The sequence below is a fragment of the Macrobrachium rosenbergii genome, chromosome 15, assembly GCF_040412425.1.
Source record: "Macrobrachium rosenbergii isolate ZJJX-2024 chromosome 15, ASM4041242v1, whole genome shotgun sequence".
NCBI lineage: Eukaryota > Metazoa > Arthropoda > Malacostraca > Decapoda > Palaemonidae > Macrobrachium > Macrobrachium rosenbergii.
The window spans coordinates 43,476,710-43,496,560 of NC_089755.1; the positions used below are offsets into that span (position 1 = coordinate 43,476,710).

Here is a 19,851-nt window from a genome sequence, read left to right on the forward strand (position 1 = left end):
AACGAATAACATAATACGCATAATTAAATAAAAGCACCTGCAACATAGGCTGAATTATGAATATGAAAAATACGTGGTGAAAGATTAGCAAGTATGTGCTGACAAAAAAAGGACGGCTGAGACTGTAAACTAGCTGTAACCCTTAACACCTAAAAGAGATGACAGTGGCAGTGGCTATGAGGGAGGACTTTCATTATTTCCAACTGCATGATGAAAGAAGAAAGCAATTTAAACCGTGTTCTACACATTATACTCGTATGCTGAATTATCAAAGTAACGCAAGATATTATTTCACAGACTTAGAGTACCCTTTAAATTTTCCACTGAAGAATCAAATATCCCGAACTTTATTTAAATTCGGCTCCTCTATAGCTTTGCATCAAAAATAAGATTACCTGCTCACTTTCCAAAACTTCCTTAGACATATTTGAATCGTTACTTGTAGATTAATTCTAAAATTTAAAAGGTGTTTACTCTTTCTTTTTTACTGTCTCAAGACTAAAACATGTCATTCTATTTAGTTATGATCTTGAATAAGAGAACTTGGTGAAATATTTTTTAGTCGAATCATAGAAATTGACATTTATGAGCCCCAGTAATTTTTTTTTTTATTTGGTTAGCCAATCTACATTAAAACATTCTATTTATCATTTTCATGAGAATTTGTATTTCGAGATGTCTTGTAATGCAGTTTCGTATACGAGTTTATGACAATACATAAAAAATCCTTCCAGTAATTCAGTTCAGTTTTTAGTTGCAATTTGTGCCCTGCGTCATATGGTACATTATTTCTTAGAAATAGTGTACTTAATTTGGACCAAAGTTTCTAGAAAAAATTAAAGGCTTTTCTTTTTCCTGAGTACTGTAAAAGTGTAGATTGATTTATTAACATGCATACGCCGTAAAATCAAAGAAAACCCCCAGATTGTGTCTGCATTATGCTTGTGATGAATCGAGTTGCAGGTCTAGCAGGGCGTCATCGGTGTGGTGGGACCCAAGGAAAAAACAGTAAAGAATGAAAAAACACAATAAACAGAAAAAACAATGAACAGTAAAAAGCCAGTAAACGGTACAAAAAACCGTAAACAACCTATGTTCATTCATCTGATTCATCACACGGACATCATTTACTACGCTGTTAATGTACTTCAACCCAGGTCACTATTGATTTGTCAATAATACCTGAGGTAACCTTATGGTGTCTGTTTACATACAGCAACAAGGTGTACTCTGCACAAGTCTACCACGTTACTTACCCCTTGAACTTGCGATTTGACTAAATTGAACATAAATGAAACGATAAGTGTATTGAGATTAGACATAGGTGAAACGAGAAGTGTTTTATCATTAATTCGGTAAGATGTTTGCGTACTTTTATAGTAGGCTTAATTTGTTTCCTGCAGTTGAGCCTAACAGAGGGGGATGACGATTTTGATGTATGGCCTCCCCCTGTCTACCGGTAATAAAGGTCAAGGTTATGTCATTATAGAGCGAATGCAGAGTGGGAGGTCAGGGCTGCCCTAGGTTTATTAGGCATTTCTAATTAACTATATCCTAACCAGACTCAGACTTACCGTTACCTAACCTGACCTTGGACACCGTGTTCTAATCTGGATGGGGCTGGACTCCCCTAAGTAATTCGTGACCGCTTACTCTGCATTCTACCCATCATTGTTTGACTAGGCAGCTTAGTTTACCTGCAAAATGAGCGTCGTGATTAGTATCAGGCCCTTGGGGATGAACGTAAAACAATAAAGGGGTAGTTTGCAGAATGTTGGGATGACCTCTGAATGGAGGGTTAGTCCAGTTCATTGTCTCCAATGTTTAGTATTGGTTGGGTGGGGTCCAGGGGTGCAAACCCCCCCCCCCTCCCAGGTCAGAGCATGGCACCCTAAGTGAGTTTAGGAAGGTAAGGTCTGGTTAGTCAAGACATGGCATTCTAGGAAAGGTAAGGTTTACTTTTGTCTACAGAATTTGTTCTTGTCGTTATACACTTGCCCATAAAACAATGATGGTAAATAATATAAACATGAACAAAAGACATAAACATAAACAAAAACTTGGGCTAAAACTGGTAAATATTCTGGTTGGGACTAAAGTTGGTAAATATTCTGGTCGGCGACTGGCGGAAACCAGGCCATGGTAATAGTTTCAAGTTTTACCCAGCTACATCTTATGTTGGATATTTTGGTAAGTGTAGGTTAATTGGATGGTAATTGGCAAATCAAAATCACCTAAAGTACGGTACATTACATAGGATGTAGGCTAGCCTAAGTTGGGGAGACGAGTTGCATAAACCTGAAAGTTACTTCCACGCTCTGGTTTGGTAACTACCAGTTTATGTGCAAAGTGGGCCCTGTGTTTAGTATCAGCCCTTTGGGTATGAACGTAAAAAGATAAACGAGACGGCAAAATACCAGAAATATAAACAAAAGACATAAACAGAATCACCAACACAAGGCAGCAAATATTCCAATCAGTGACTTTTGGGAACCAGGCCATGGTAGCACTCTTCAGTTTTACCACCAGTTGTTTCCATAAAGATAAACTAAAAGTCATTTAATGTATTCATAAAATTAGTTTGGTAATTCTGTAGAAGAGCTCCACGCGCAGATATTGTTTATTAATGAAATTTTTTGGCCGAACATTATAGAAATGGGTGTGTGTAATTCAGTGCAGGTGAGGTAATTTGAGAGATAAAACTGAAGGCCACTACCATGTCCTTCCGGTTTGTAACTACTAGTTTATGTGTAAAATAGGCACTGTGTTTAGTATCAGCCTCTTGGGGATGAGTGTAAAAACAAGCAAAAGACAGTAAATATAAATATAAATGAAAACCATAAACATAATCAAAAGCACAAACAAAAGGCAGTAAATATTCCAATTGGCAACTGGCGGGAACCAGGCCACGGAATTAGTCTCCAGTTTTACCATTTAATTTACCAATGTCATTTAAGAAATGAACGTCTGTTGTTTGTTTTTATGTTCATCACCTAGGGGTTGCAACTCAACATGATGCCCTTCAAATGCTCTTCTGTAGAATTATCATTAATTCAGTACACAAATTTTTACTTCAATACTAGGCACACTCACTTGAGTGTTGTGCTTAATACCAGCCCCACAGACATGAACGAAAGATTTTAAATATATAGGTAACAGTAACTTTACATAGAGTTATGATTTATTATGCCCTTTGTAATAAGTATGTTAAGGAGACTTGAGAACAAAGCAAAAAAGTTCAATAAATTGAGGAAAGGTAATAAAGTAAAAAAAAACACTCGTAGGCTGTAGTCATTTTGATGCACCTCAGCCAAAATTGTTTTGATACAGACTACTTTACCTAAAGATTGAAATTTTATTTTTTCCATATATACAAACTTTTGAATTAAAACTTGTATTGTTATATCAATAGGCATTAGCTACGGACAGTTGTATTCTGGTTGTAATAAAAGCAGTCGTCTGTCTTCCTCCATTATACACTGCCTATTCATGTTCCACCACTAACTGTTGAAATAGATTAAGTTGAAGTCGATAAAAACTATATATCTGTACTGTATAGATGTATGATTCCTGTGGCCAATATGTATTTTATATGTAAAAACTCAGTTATGCTGAAGGCTGTTCTTTCATTTTCAGAAGCAAAGTAAATCAAATCATAGGAAATTAACTATGCATTTTGATTAAATGTGCTCTAAATCCTTAAGCTTGAAATATACAATAAATGTAATTTGGAATAAACAGTGTTGTATATAAATGGAGTAAGATATAGGTTAATTACCAAAGGTTGCTGGGCTAGTCTTCATGAGATACAACCCCAAATTTTGCAGTTATCAAAAAATCCATTGATTTTCAACATTGCTTATGGTGCAAACCAGAAGGTAGACCTAGACTTTACAAGTTGGTGAGTTAGCCAGTGTCATATTTTTATGCTTTAAACTAATAGGTCCTGTGGGAGATCCACAATATGGCATAGTCCACCTTACATTGTTTATGGCTTCGCTTATTGGCAGGCTGTTACAAATTTCTGTGAATGTGATTGGTACGCACACTATTAAAGCAAACATACTAAATTTATGCAGCAAGTTTATCAAGGTACAATACTAGAAATGCCTTCATTGTAAATTCCCCTATGTTCTTCCAAAAATAGGCTAAGTATGCAGAATTTTTAAGTGACCAAAAGCAATTTATGTTCCATGCTATAACAAATAGCAGTATACAATTTTTATTTCATCATAATCTTGAAATGGCTGTAGTGATCTCTTCATAAAAATCTCTTATGAGGATTAGAATTTCTGCAGGATGGTCCTTAATTAGAGATTTATTACAGATTCTTTTAGAGACCTTGCTTTTACAGCTTTCAACTTGCATCCAAGAGAAGAGCTGGACCTCAATTACGAAGGTAATTTGAGTCCTCTCTGTGTGTTGGATAGACTTTATCTCCAACTTAAATGACTTCAAACATAGGTGTTCTACCTCTATGTAACATGTGTTCCATATCATGAGAATTCTGATTTATGCCCAATGTCACCAGGAGATATATTTGAGGGCGAGGACCATGATTGCAGTAGTCTTGCTTCACCATATTCATGTTGTTATTTGTGAGCTTTATGGGCTACTGCTAATTATTAAGTAGTCACTGAATAGCTTGTTCAGTATTTGCTTCATGCATAATCAATGTGTGAAATAAAGTGTATGTAAAACTACTGTTTGTTTACTATGGGATATTGAAGGTAATTTTAAACCGTTGAGAACATTTTTCTATAACACCTTATGTATTATGAAAGTGTATCAAGCAAATCTTGTTTGCTTAAAAAGTTAACTAACATTACCCATTTTATTGCAGAACATGGCAGGCTTCCAAGAGCCTCCTTTGAAGAAAGCAAAGAGTGAGAGTTTTGCATTACATTCTGCAGGTGCTAGCTCCCAGTCTCCTCTGAAGAATAACAATGGTTTTGGTAAAAATAAGTGGCAGAATGGTTCAAGTCCAAATCAGGCTGGTGTTAAAAGTCCTGTCAAAAGTCCAGATCAGATGAAGAAGATCTTAAAGCAGAGACATTCACTTCCAATCTTTCCAGCCCGTTCAAAATTGCTTGAGGAGTTGAAAAAGAGTGAAAGTGTCATTGTCATTGGTGAAACAGGGAGTGGCAAAACAACTCAGATTCCCCAATACATTCATGAAGAAAGATGGGATCGGAAGGGTGCAATCTGTATCACCCAACCTAGACGTGTTGCAGCTATCAGTATAGCCAAGAGAGTAGCAGAAGAGATGGATACCCAGTTGGGTGGTTTAGTCGGTTACTCTGTCCGATTTGAGGAGGCAGTATCACCATCAACAAAATTGAAGTATGTGACAGATGGAATGTTACTGAGGGAAGCAATATCTGATCCTCTGATGTCCAAATATAGCTGGGTTATCCTAGATGAGGCTCATGAACGTACTGTAAGTACTGATGTGTTGTTTGGTATTGTGAAAGATGCCCAGAGATCTCGAAAGGTGCAAGGAAAGGAACCTCTGAAAATTATTATCATGTCTGCAACAATGGATGTTGATCATTTTAGCACTTATTTTAACAAAGCTCCAGTTTTATATTTAGAGGGGCGGCAGTACCCAATTGAAATGTTTTATGCTAGGCAAAAACAAGAAGATTATGTAATGACCTGCATGAGCACCATCTTTCAAATCCACAAGGAAGCTCCAGCACAGCATGACATTTTAGTCTTTTTAACAGGTCAGGAAGAAATTGATTCAGTTGTCTTTAGCTTGAAACAAATTGCAAAAGATCCCAGCCTTCTGGAATATCCTAAATTAAGAGTTTATCCACTTTATGCAGCTCTTCCATCACACCAACAGTTAGACGTTTTTCGAGAAACTGCTCAAGGAGAAAGGAAAGTTATTATTAGTACAAATATTGCTGAAACATCTATAACAATACCAGGCATTAAGTATGTTGTGGATTCAGGTCGAGCAAAAATTCGCTCATATAATGCAAGTAGTGGCTTTGATGCTCTCAAAGTTAAAAAAATATCTCAAGCACAAGCATGGCAGAGAACTGGTCGAGCAGGGCGGGAAGCTGAGGGATTCTGTTATCGTGGCTATACACAAGAAGAGTTCAAAGCTATGCCCATCAATCCTGTGCCTGAAATACTGAGGACAAATTTGGCTAGCGTTATACTGCAGTTGCTGGCAATTGGTGTGAAAAATGTTATGAATTTTGACTTTATAGACAAACCTAGTGTAGATAGTGTAAAACAAGCCATTGAACAACTAGCATTGATTGGGGGTGTCGTTACTTCTCCTGGTCTGGAACTTACACCAGCAGGGAGACGAATGGCACAATTTCCCCTTGAACCTCGATATGCAAAGACGATCCTTAGTGGTCCAGAGTATGGATGTACTGATGAGGTTAGTTCATTTTGTTTAATTTTAATTTTTTTGTTCATTAAGCATTATTATTATAGCACAAATCATAACAGCCCATGTAGCATTACAGTATTTAGTTTTACATAATTATGATTAAGCTGTTTTGAATTTTCATTTATGGTTTTTATTGTTTTAATTACTGTATTGTAAATCTTACCTGTGTAATTTTACCAAGGTAGATTGACAGTATTCTCTTTTTCCATTGTTATGGTTCAGATACTGACTATTATAGCTGTATTGTCAAGTGAAACAATATTTGTCAATCCAAGTGGGAAGAAGGATCTGGCAGCTAAAGTTCGTCAGAAGTTTTCATCTGTGGAAGGAGACCACATCACAATGCTGAAGATATTCCGAGCTTTTAAAAGTTCAAAGGAAAGCAAGGTGAGGATATAAATGTTTGGGAAATTATCTGGTCCCTTATATTTTATCTCAGGAATATTTTGATTTAAATTGAACCAACAAAATGGGAGAAGATGGAGGTGTAGAAGAATTAGGAGTACTGTATTTGGATATGACTAGTCTTCGTTTCCACTTACTTAAATTTCTTGAAGAGTTTTCTTTGCTAATTTCATCTGCAGTGATTAATCCATTAAAGAAAAGGGAAAACTTATGAAACTTTAAAGTCACAGGAATGTAAGTATGGTATGAAATTCTCTACTTTTAATGCAGATATATTCATGATATAATTGATAAGAATTACTGTAATCAGTCTATTTTTTGCTCTTTGAATTTTCTGAGTTAGCCTGCAAGTATTTCTAGGGAACTGTCTGAAAGAACTTGTTTTATGTTTACAGCTCTGTTCCATTTGAAGATGAGTGTTAACCACTTGTTTCTCCCTGGGTTGAGCATATCCTGTCATCCATCACACCTGTTCCATCTCTGCTTCCTTCCTCTGTACCTCAAAAAAGAGTTTTTATTGGGTGTTAACCTTGAACATGTGGTCTGCATTTTCTTAAGAAGCAGAAAATTATAGGTGAATGTTAGTGGCAGCCTTTGTCACCAGTTCATATACTAATAATTTCTTAAATTAAAAGGAGGATGAAAATTTTGAAGCAAATAGAAGAGGCAAGAAAATTGGTAGATGGGAGGAATGGCTGAAATTTCACTTTTTAAAAGTTAATTTTTTAAGACACCAAGACTGGTAGAAATAAAGAGAATTACATGGCATAGAGATAAAATGGAAGCATATCCAAGTCAGTCAATTCAAGATTCTCTGATTTGAAAATGGTAGATTGGAGGAATGGTTGAAACTTTACTTTATAAAAGTTGATTTTTGAAGAACTAAGACTGGCAGGAGTAAAGATTTACATGGCATGGGGATAAAATAGAAGTGTCTCCAAATAATTTAATCCAAGATCCTATGATTGGAAATCCAGCTGGATTACATTCTGCCTTTTTCTTTTTATCTGTTCCCTTTGGTCTCTTCATGCTTAACTGTCAAACTTCTTTAACTTTACTCGTTTTCACCTCTCATTCAATAGCAAGCCATTTTGGCAAGCTCTATAACGATGATTCATTGGTCTAATTCTCACAGGCATGTTACTTTGAAAAATAAGACAAAAACCTTGAAAGAACCAACATTATATTCCCAAGTACAGTGTACAGTATTATTAGTTGACACACACACACACATATCTTTCAAGGAAATAAAGTTTAAACTTTGTTAGACTAAAAAATATTGAATAACTTGAATATATAGAACTTACGTGTAGCTTGTTGCATTGTTGGTATAATAATGAAGTAAGGAAAATTCAGATGCACTGTAAAATTGTATATTAATTATTCACTCTTTATTATAAACAGCACTCCATATTTAATCATGAATGACTTAGTTAGTTTGCTTTTGTAGTAGTGGCCATTTGTTTAAAGCATTTGAAGTACAATAGTAAACTCAAAAGTGATGTTTTTTTTTTTTCAGATGTGGTGCCATGAAAATTTTTTGAATTTTCGAAATATATCTTACGCTGTGGAGGTTCGCAAACAGCTAGTGCAAGTTTGTCAGAGATGTAATATTCCAATTATTTCCTGTCAGCAAAACTTGGAACCAGTTCGCAGGTACTGTATAGTAATGTATTTAGGTATTATGTTGCATATTAGTTATTAGTGCTTTTTACAGTATTATTGGAACATTTAGGAAACAAGGGTGTGGCTAAGCTGAGGCACAGTTCAGCCAGTGGCATTATGTCATTTAAAATATTTATATTTTTTTGTTAATGTAGGGATTATTACCTTGATGACTCTGCTATGAATTGCATTAGCTTAGAACACTGAAGTCCTATGCTCTAAAGCCTAGAAAAAGATGACGAATTGTCAACCCTTCAAGTGTATGTGTATACGGTGCTGACACCCAGCTCTTACCATTACACTGTTCATCTCACTTACTTTTAACCAGAATATAAACATTCATTTCCCTCATAACTTTTTTCCCCCATATAATAATGACTTTCATTTTTTTTCTTCCAACCAATCTTACTCCCTCACTCTCATCACTTACCTTTGCATTGAACTGCCGATACAGCTTACATTTCACTTCAGCAAAAATAAGCAGATTTAAAGACTTGAAACTTACATTGTCCTTTTTTTGAAATACTTTATCCATACCTGATATAAAAAATATGCTAATTCTGTGCTTCCCTTGTGGAGACATAAATTTTACAAAGTGCAGAACTAAACACCTATCTTGGTTGTTATAAAAAAAAAAAAGGAATGGGTATCTGAAAACTCCAAATCCACTGTACGTTATTGAATCTGAAACACAGAAGTCTGAATATTTTGCTACTTATGAAATTTAGGTATGCTACATATAAGAATCAAAATGATGGTTGAAACCTACTAACTGTGTTGCAGAAGCAGTAATTATGTAGGGTCTCTTATCATGTATTTAGGGCACTGGATTCTGTTGAATGTTGTTCTGTTAATAACCAACCTTTTGGCTTGTTTCTCAGAATGGTTGTACATCCTGCATAAGTAGTGATAGCTAGCTGGTATGAATATCTTGGGTAAGATATGTACTTAACACCAGAACAGGAAGTTATGAATAAGTACAGAAGGGAGGGCAAAAGTTTTTCTCTTGTTAGTAGTGGTTACTAGAAAAGTTATGCTATTTCATGTTATGTAACATTTTACAATTCTATTAGGTATTCATCACTTTGTGTGTGATATAGAAGAGCAATTACCCCGTCTTCTATTTTCAGTTATTTTGTGGACTTTAGTTTTCAGTGTAACTTCTATTTTTAACATAAATTCATGAATTGGGAGACCTTTTTTGTTACTCATCAATGGTATGTAATCTTGTTGCATGTACTGGCGGGTCCATTTCTTTTCTCTTTCATAAATATTTCAGCAAGGTAAGATAACATTTCTTTATCTCTTAGTAAATTCCATACAGCTAACTATCATGTAGTTTTTCATGTTAATTTTGCTGATAGAAGTAAAAATTTTCACACAGGTGTTTGGTAGCTGGTTTATTTACTAGTGTTGCAGAGTTGCAGTTGGATGGAAAGTACTTAACTCTCAGTACCAGACAAGAATGTGCAATACATCCTGCTTCTGTCTTGTTTGGAGGGAAACCAGCTTATGTGCTCTTCACTGAACTGGTTCATACTGGAAAAGCTTACATGCACATCAACTCGGCAGTGGATGCCGACTGGCTTTATGAGGTTGCACCAGACTATTTCAGAAAGAGGCACATGAAAAAATAACGCCTTGTTAATTATTTAGCACTGTTGCTGTTTTTATCTTTGATAGATTTATATTTTTATAAATGGCTATATTTTGTAGGTGTAAATACCTTGTACTATATTTATATGAAATTAACATTCATATTTTCATGAGTTGCAGGCAGTCTTGTTTGCACCAAATCTTTTTATGTTCACTTTTAGATAAAATATTAAATTATGCATAGATTTCATTTGTCAGTGCAATAGCTTTTGCTAATTATATTTTTTATCAGCAGTATTTCATTTGTAAAATGATAAAATAGTACTGTGTACAATACTTGCATACCTCATATGTTTCATAGTGATCATTCTTGGTTTATCCATGTACACCAAACTGTACCAATAATGTATTTATCAAGACTAAAATCCATTCCTGCAACAAATAAGTTGAAGTAATTTTGCAGTAAAACTGCCATATTTCAAGATAATTTACTCAGGTATGATTAATACAAAGTAGAGGTCCAGTTCAGTGAGGCAGAAAAGTTTAGGGATATGAAACAAGTAATGCTGTTTAGATTTTTATTTTGCCTAAGCCATTAGTTATAAAACTTTACATATATATATAACAGGAATGTGAAAAGGTGCTAATATATGTATAAACATGTACGTAGCTCATTAAAAAGTATTTTACTCCGATCATGGCAAGCAAACATTCCCAGAATTTTCATAACATTTAAAACCTTATAATGTTCCTAAACTTATATGTATATACATCACCATTAACAGAACACCGAAAAACAGGTGGAAATCATGTTTATAAACCAAATATTTTTGCAGTTGTCCCTTATTAAAGTTCTTTCAAACTTAAAGATTATGATTTGGCTATCATTAAAAACACAACCACTCTTGGTAATTAAATTGTATGTAAGAAAAGACCTACACTTGTAGCCCTTAATAGACGTGTAAAACTGGTGCTCAAATTTTTCAGACATTTCATGCAAACTCAAATGTTTTCCACCAAAATTTGCAGCCTTTAATTAACCTGTATAACTGTACAAAAAACTGAAATGCCAACATTTACCACATTTCAGGGATTCTGACTACTTGCCTGAGGCAATTTTAAAGTGACAAAAATAAATAGCATTCCAAGAGTCAGTCCTATTAAGACTATTAAGGCATCATGAAGGTTTAGCTCTTGCTATTAAGATACCACTGCCATCCTGATACTACCAAAGTGACACCATACAATCCAGCAGCAATCCCACAATTTGTTGCAATCTGTGGAAGACAAGGAAACTAGTTATATCTGAACACACGATGGTTTCAGAATACACTGCGTTTTTTATAATAAAAATAAGGTTTATATATACTACCAAGCAATTAGCCTACATTGCTATTAGTTCTACTTTCTTTATGCAGCTTAAGTTTTTAAATTTCGCATTGGCACTCTACTGTTTTGGTGTAGGTAACCTAATTCCTAACTTTCGGGAAGAATAGGTACAACTAACTTTAAGAGCTCAATTCATTCATGCTCTATGTCCATGAGAGGGGAGGCAAGAGGCCTGGATCATGTAATTACTTGGCAAGTATATGAAACCTTATTTTATTATAAATATGTCATTTTTATAAAAGTAACTTGCCAAGTAATTACACTGGGCTGAATCCCACATAGACAGGAGGTTGGATACATGGACACCAACTTCTCTAAAACACTCAGTAATGGAGATGAATTTGAATAGATAGATAGCCAGCACTGGTAAATGCTTGTTGTAACCAGACCTGGTAAGAGTGCTACAGCAGACAGGTACTGCTCTGGGCAGTGCTCATCATCAACCTGTAGTGTTGGTAAAGCTGAGGGTCGCCTCTGCACTCAGTGGTGCCTTGTGACCAAGGAGTGCTCTGATGGTTGCCAAGTGTCATAACAAACAAAGATATGCCCTTGCCTTAGGAAACAATACAAGACAAAATCGATCAAATAATTTTGTTACCCACACAACACGAAAAACCAAAAATTTAATCCATTAAAAACATCGACTGATGGGTACTCCAAGCACGCAGTACCCTAAGCTTCCCATAACTCAAATCACCTAAAACCAAGGTGAGTAGATAGAGAAATAGAAGATACACTCCCATCCTTCCTCCCAGTACCAAACCAGCCACGGAGAATGGTTTCATGTACTGCAGTTTTCATAAGTGGTCTCTACACTGCGTAAGTAATGAGAGACAAAAACAGATCTACGCTTCAATACATAGCAGAGTAGTGGAGAGCGACAGATTGTGTTTAAAATGCAGCGAGTGGTGACTACCGCGATTTCGTGGGCTTTAAGTTTCAATGGGTAAACCTCCCTGAATACCACTGTGGATTTAGAGAGATTACTTATCTATCAAAAGAAGGACAACACGTTCTTGGACACAGAACAAGATGGGTTCTTTCTGAACATCAGAGGTTCAGTGGACCTCTGATGTTTCTTAGTTCTTTCAAGGTAACACTTGAGAGCTCTGATCAGACAGAACACTCTCCTGGTGTGTCCGCCATGATACTTGTTAGGTTCTTATAGAGAAATGAAGAGACCAGATTGATGGGTTTCATTCTTCATAAGGAACAGAGTGAACACGGAGGGGGCTGGAAAGGGTAGTCTTCCCGAGATCCTTGTCAGACAACCACCCAATACAGGACAAGACTTCTTCGGGGAACAGGAGAGCAACATCATAAAGCAGAACCTGGAGACGATGGAGCCGAAAGAGAGAACGTCAGATAGCAATATAAAAAGTACTTCAATAAAGAAGCATAAGCCAATGTGGGTTGAGCCTTCTCTATGTCTTTTTCTGAGGACAAAATCGAAGGAGGAGCTAAGTCTGGTTGCTCCTGAAACCGTAGATGAAGGCTTCTTCAAAAGGTCCAAAATGTTGTCTAGTCGACATTAGAATGGGTCCAAGGAAGAGTCCTGCACTGCAGAAACACTGACACTCACCAAATCTGACCGTATGGGGCACTCGTGGAGAGCAGTACGTGGCGCTGAACGCTTGGCAGGTGGTGGCGCCAAACAAGCACGCAACTGTGTCAATACAGGCGGAGGAGAAGTCACAGGAGAAGCCATTGACACCGAAGAACCACACCAGAGACAGATGGACACTCGGCTAAAGGCCGATCTAGCACTGAACGCTTCTTAGAAAGAGAACATTTAACAGGATGATCCGACATTGGACATTCTGTTGCCAAACAATGGTTGGAGCGCTCAGCTCCCTCCAGGTGCTCGGAATCCACTGCACAACGGACATCACTGGGCGCTCGAATGCCACTGAATGGTCAAAATGCACTGCAGTCTCTCCAACTTTACATACACGGTATAGTAATTATCAATATCAGCTAATTCTGGAGGTTCATGCAAAGTGACTTATGATAATTCAATACAAAGAGAAATTGGATAACAAACAAGAATTATTTTAATTACACTATGGTATATTGTGTATACATACACAGTAGTAGCCTACATTATACTCTACTTATATTATGATATCGTGTTATACAACGCCAACATAACGGTAATATGCATCTTTTCCATGGATCTTTTAAAATGTTATGCCTTAATTCACTGTATCCAATAATATTGTATATTTCTTATATTGCTTTTGTATTATAAATTACATCATAGTGATCATCAATGTTTTAGTTTGGAAATGTTTACATGATGTTTATTCCATCGCATTTAACCGATTCTGGCGCTTTTCTTCTAGTTAGCGTAAATGAATCTCCAGAGTCTAGATACTTTATTTACAAGGGCAAGGCTATTTTTGTTATACTGAGCGTTTTTAAGTCGAAATATAACTAAATATCGGGCCTCGTTGTGAAATTAATTTACCTATTTATTTCGTTATAGATGATGACCGTGATGGCGTTTGGGGGCGTTTGTTTGTGTAAAAAAAATTCAAGATTCCGCTTTGCTATTTTCGCTTGATTTCATCATAATACGAGCTTTATGTATTTATTGTTTATCGGCACAAAATAACAGTAACGTGTTCTTTCACACCCAGTAGTTTTGATGAAAATACTTTCTCTCCCATTTTAATTATGATCGAGTTTCATCCATGTTGCCGATGCATGATAATTTACATATAGTCATTACAGGTTTTGAACATTGTTTTCAGCTTCAGCTACAACTTGCAGCTTAAATTTAGCAGTATATTTCTTGATCTTATATCCATAAATTTAATAAGGGTATAATAGCAAAAATATATCTCCTTTTCTACTTAACGTCATTTTTGCCATATCCTACAGTAATTACTGCACGATGGTTGAAACACCAGGTAAACGGGCTGTTGTTATCTGATTCAATATAAGCAAACAACAATTTCTTGGTTTTGTTGTTTGTACGCATAAGACTGCATGAGTATAACGTTACTAACAATACTTTATCATTCTCTTTTACTTTTTAACTAGAAGATGGATAAAGGGTGGAGGAAAAGTTGTCTATTGTAATTTTGGTCTCTCTCGCCTGATTTAGGCTGCTGCCTGCGCCCGCACGAAATTGAAAAATATTTTATAAATAATATTGTCATATTGGCATTAATTGCTTACCCCACTGCAAAATCGAATTATCGTAACTTGAGCATTACCTAAATATTTTAATAGTTTTATCACAAAAAGTGCATTTAGTCATGAAAATGAGATTAAAGTCCAGTATTTAGTCAATATTTCTCAGTGAAAAATACCGCGAATGGGCGAATTTTCCGCAAATAATGGGTAGATATGTTCCAAAGAGAAATCCGTATGTGAGTCTGCGAATCGTGAGAACGCGAATACGGGGGGAATACTGTAATGTAGAATTTAAAAACTCAAGCTGCTGCAAAAAGTAGGAACTAATAGCAACGTAATTACTTTGTAAGTTACTTGTATAAAATTACAGTACCAGTTACATAATGGCACACTTTGTCTGAATTATTTTTTTCACAAACACACTAGAGAATGATACGAACCACCTAAATAAACCATATTTTTTATATGCAAACACCTGGCATTATGGACATTGCAAAACATTAAACAAACAGTAAAACATCAAAGTCAATCCAGTATGGAATAATATACATTAAACTACAGTTCAGAATGAAAAGCTACTGAACTCCTGTTATTAAAATTCATTAGTTGAACAGGTAATGTATAATCAGGGAAAGAATGAGTAACTATTAAGAATATTCTAGTAAATAATTATTGTAAACACTCAAATGAATAACTAACTACAGTTCTGAAAACACTCTAAAGATACTAACTTACCATCTCATCCAGTTAAGCCATAAATAAAAGAGTGTAGTTAGTAAATATAATGTATTGTAAAGTTGAATATCAAATATATAAAATTATCTTCATATATATATCTAGCATTGTATAACAGTCTTTAAGTGAATGGAGTGCAAGAACTGTCGCCTGAATAAGCAAAATTAATATTCATGCAAATCATTACCTTTATAAAAATAAATTTTAAACTGGCCCTAAGAATCAGCCAATGGCAATGCATATTATCCTTTCCATGACATGATTTAATAAGCCAAGCCATTACTTGGGCTGGATCAATGTGTTATAAAGAACCCCTAGCGGTGGCATTACCAGGAGGATGTGGACTACGCCAGGAGATGCCAACAAAGTGTATGATATCAAAATCTATAAAAAATTTTTCTGTTCAGCAAGAATTTATATTTTTCATAAAAATATCACCGTACAGTAGTTTCAAGGTAAACATTTTTTCCATAAGCCCATCCTGCATAAAAGAACTACAGTATTTGTGATCCAATGATCATATTCAAAAGTTTAATTTATTTTTTTCTTTCCTAATAACTGCTCCCTTCTTTCTGTACTTCCTAGTATACCTTCTGTTACTTATTTGAAATGAACTCCATATTCTTTGGAAGCTTGAATTTAAAGTCAATGACCCCTGTGGGCTTGTTCCACATGAACAGAGTTCACCTTCCAAATAAAAATAATAATAGTAATAATAATAATAATAATAATAATAATAATAATAATAATAATAATAATTAAGAGTTCATTTTTAGATTTGGCACTATTAACTTTTTACAAGTTCTCTATGACCTGTCTGACAAACTTAACCCACCTGATATTCTTTGGTTTGGGACCAGCTGTTGAGTGGTCATTAATCATTTTGCTTTTTATAACTACATGCTAGGATTTTGGCAAAGATAGGGGAAAAAAACGATCAGTATTGTCTGATATGTAGAGGAAAAAGAATGAGTAAATATTGAACTATGCTTCAAGTGTATGGCAAGTAAAATAAGGGCCATTCAGTTGCATAACAAAGGGTGTTTTTCATTACTTCTGATATGCAAGAATTAGAGTACGGTATTTATTTGTTGCTGACCTATCACTGTGTGTTACAGTAAATGCTTTTCATGGTTTTAATTGATGTTACTTAATATGTATGCTGTATAGTATAGTATATCTGCATTTCCATTCCTTTTTGTCTTTCTTTTTATTTTCTTCTCAAACAGGTATTCTATTCTGAGGAATTGTATTATGCAAGTTTACGACCTTTTGGCTTGTTTTTTAGGAATATATGTTCACTATGAATAATAATCTTAAGAATGTAAGTATATTATTATAAATAGTAACTGTGCATCAGGTTACTGCTCAAAGTGAAATTCAAGCCAATTTTAAAGCAGTAACCGACACTACACTTGATGTAAGGAAATTTGGAAAAGAATAAAAATAATTGGTAAACCTTTTAGAATGCCATGATCATTCTTAAATTTATCAAGAATGTTGATGAGAAACAAAAGGAGGTACAGTACTATCTCAGTAGTAAGAGGATGTAATGTAGTTAAACCATGAATTTATATGTTATCATTCACTGAAGAAAGAGCCATGAGGGATATAACTGGCCAAGCCAGTTTCATTTGTTAAAAATTTGGTTTCATCTGTCTTTATCTACAGCTCTTACCTGATAATAGGATTTATCCATAGCCTCTAGGTAAGTTCTGGGGTCATGTTCTGCTTCTTCAGGAATGGACAAGTCTTCAATGAATGCTGGTGATCTGATGGCAAAGAACAAGGCCATAAATCCCTGAAAAAATAAGAAAAAAAAGAACACTTGAAATATTAGTTGCAATTAATATATCGCTGATGTCCACAAAATGTACTGTATGTGGGATATGGTGACCTGCTACATATTACATGAATAGCTGAGAAGATGGAGGAGACTTCAGAACATTGACCAGAATACAGTAACATATCAGGCAACATACCCTGAGGCCACCTCATGGTGGAAAGCAAGACAATTATAAGACAAGGTGTATAGTTACCAAGTGCACAAACTGACTACATTTCAATCACCTAAATCGAAAGCTTAGCACCAGAAACAAGAAGAAAATATTTCTATAAAGGGGATAAAGCAATATAAATCTGTAACTACCATGAAGGCAATGTAATTTAAGACAATAAAACCAAATATATAGTGCCTAAGGAACACATTCAGCAAACTGAATTTTGTGATCACTTCATTACATCTTTAAAATAATTCATACACTTAAACATTACTAGGTAAAGGATGACCTTAATTAGCTTCTATTAAACATATGGGAGAATACCCAGACTGTGGTATCAGTCTGAAGGCACTAACCTAGATGCAACAATAGAATCCCAGTTCTCTAGGCGAAGTTCTGGGATGTTTTCCGACACTTCCCAGTTTTCTTAACCTGATATGGACTGATTCAGTTTAACATCAGTTGCCTTTTACTAAGTACTGCTAATGATGAACATACATAGATAAGTTTTATATGCAAAATTAGGACAAGACTGCTTATCCACTTGGATGTAATCCTTTCCATTGATATATTACTAGGAATGGAGCAAGAGGAACAATCAACAGCACTGGGACAAAGAAAAAAATTTTGCCCTCTAAACAAAACTCAAATCATAAGGTAAAGAATATGCTAACTATACTGTGCAATGCGAAGGGAAGGCAAAGACCCACCCCTGACTTCCTCAGTATACAAAAGTTAGGATGGGGTGCACTGCTGATTTTGCTTTTAAGATTTATAGTTCTCTCGGTAATCAGGGTGGAGCGAGGACCTGGTGCCCTAGGTTAGGTTAGGGTAAGGCAGGTTTTGATGCATCCCAAGATTTTACTACAGTAATTAGATTATAGACATGAACCACACAGTTTTCTGGCAACTTACCTTGTGATTTATTCATTCTACACCATTCTCACCAGTGCAATCCACTTGTTTTTGGTTTTTGCATAAACTGAAAATATTAATTTCCCACCCGGGTACCACCGTAACTGTTATATATAACACCAATGATAACAGTCAGTAATGAGTAAAACACTAGACAAGCAATAAAAAAAAACATTGTTCATATATATAGTAAGAAATTACAAACACAGTATAATATAAAACAGTAATTTGCTTCAGCAATGGTAAAAAAATGCATCAAACACAAAATAGGCAGCCAAACCCTTAAATAAGTGGGTTTGGCAAAAATTTAATTTTTTCTATCACTACTGCATTCTGGATCCACATTCCTGCTCTTTAAACCAACAAACAAGAATATACAAGGCCTTTGATACTCCAGCTCCCATTGATTACCTTCAACTGAGCTCTAAATCTAGATTTCATGGTTATAACCAGCCTAGGCTAATACATCCTAAGTTAACAAGTGCACCGTCGATGTGTACAGTGGGGGAGTAATGTGTCTATGTGCAGCACTGAGTAGTTAAAGCAAAACCGATGCTATTCATAGGCCTACTGGGGGATACCACAACTCACAAGCTGTTTCCACATAAGATATAGGTTTTCATCCTTGTAAGAACTAGATGTTTCATTGTCCCTCTGGTGGACTTGCTAAGAAACTCTTTTGCTCTCGTTAAAATGTTTTACAAAGGAAGGAGGCATTTTTCACAGTAACAAATGGAGGGGGTGCACAATTTAACCAGTACAGGATATGCACATTTCACTAATAATCATTCACAGCATCTGTGAATCCTCTTGCCGATAAGTTTGACATGTAACGATAAGTTTGACATGTAAGGACCCAGCACCCTACATTAGATTTGGTTACACCCCTGTATTTAACTCTGTGGCTTAGGGTGTTGTAGTCATGTTTGAATGGAAGGTCCAGAAAAGTGTGGTTTGCACTAATAAAATGCCCAGAATGTATAAAACACATTACAACCGGTCATAAAAATATAAGATTCATGTTAATTACACTAATAAATAAAGTAACACAGTAGCCTCGGAATATTAAAAAATTTGTTGCGGGATTAAGTTAATGTACGAGTAACTTACAATTCAATAACTAGTCTTTGCTACTTACCAACTGGATGATGGCCCAGACGCTTAAAATAGTACAGCATAACGAACATTTTGGCCCACAAAACTTCATTCTGAATGTTGAGATACTATGAACTCCTCTGTATACTTTCTCGAATACACTTCATCAGCAATCAGCTGAGCGAACATATCCCGTGACCGCTGTTTTGTTTTGGTTGTGATCAGGACAAAATCTACAGTCGCTGAAGAATTACCCCTAAAATGGTCAACAAACACAGCCTAATTTCGTATATTAAATCATAATTAATATTTTATATTGCAAAATAAGAAATACAAGGGTCAACAGTCATACACAAATATAAAATTTCTTTTAAAAGTTGTTTTGCTATAAATGCGTTTCATACACAAATGTCACCTGACAGTTCTTCTTCGTTCTTTCTGTAGGTTTTCTGGTATCAAAGGTGCCTCAAGGTATATTTCGAATGAGTGACA

At 35.4% G+C, this 19,851-nt stretch overlaps 2 protein-coding genes across 2 annotated transcripts; one reads left to right on the forward strand and one right to left on the reverse strand.

Annotated features, from left to right (window-relative positions):
* The first annotated feature begins 1,184 nt into the window (after window positions 1-1,184).
* ath (ATP-dependent RNA helicase DHX33) lies at window positions 1,185-10,949 on the forward strand. Its single transcript, XM_067117493.1, has 5 exons — window positions 1,185-1,355; window positions 4,844-6,403; window positions 6,638-6,802; window positions 8,340-8,476; window positions 9,870-10,949. Exons 2-5 carry the CDS (start codon window positions 4,847-4,849, stop codon window positions 10,120-10,122), a joined length of 2,112 nt encoding a protein of 703 aa, XP_066973594.1. The 5' UTR covers window positions 1,185-1,355; window positions 4,844-4,846; the 3' UTR covers window positions 10,123-10,949.
* On the reverse strand, window positions 10,643-19,573 carry RNASEK (Ribonuclease kappa). Its single transcript, XM_067117498.1, has 3 exons — window positions 19,403-19,573; window positions 17,028-17,150; window positions 10,643-11,358 (listed from the first exon to the last, which is right to left on the reverse strand). The coding sequence occupies exons 1-3, from the start codon at window positions 19,469-19,471 to the stop codon at window positions 11,269-11,271; spliced, it is 282 nt and encodes a 93-aa protein (XP_066973599.1). The 5' UTR covers window positions 19,472-19,573; the 3' UTR covers window positions 10,643-11,268.
* Between the last annotated feature and the right edge of the window lie 278 nt (window positions 19,574-19,851).

Coding starts and splice junctions, on each gene's coding strand:
- ath (XM_067117493.1), top strand. CDS start 4,847: ATGGCAGGCTTCCAAGAGCCTCCTTTGAAGAAAGCAAAGAGTGAGAGT. Junction 6,404..6,637: donor AGTATGGATGTACTGATGAG/GTTAGTTCATTT, acceptor GTTATGGTTCAG/ATACTGACTATTATAGCTGT. Junction 6,803..8,339: donor AAAGTTCAAAGGAAAGCAAG/GTGAGGATATAA, acceptor TTTTTTTTTCAG/ATGTGGTGCCATGAAAATTT.
- RNASEK (XM_067117498.1), bottom strand. CDS start 19,471: ATGAAGTTTTGTGGGCCAAAATGTTCGTTATGCTGTACTATTTTAAGC. Junction 17,151..19,402: donor TCTGGGCCATCATCCAGTTG/GTAAGTAGCAAA, acceptor TTATTTTTTCAG/GGATTTATGGCCTTGTTCTT. Junction 11,359..17,027: donor TGGATAAATCCTATTATCAG/GTAAGAGCTGTA, acceptor TGTCTTCCACAG/ATTGCAACAAATTGTGGGAT.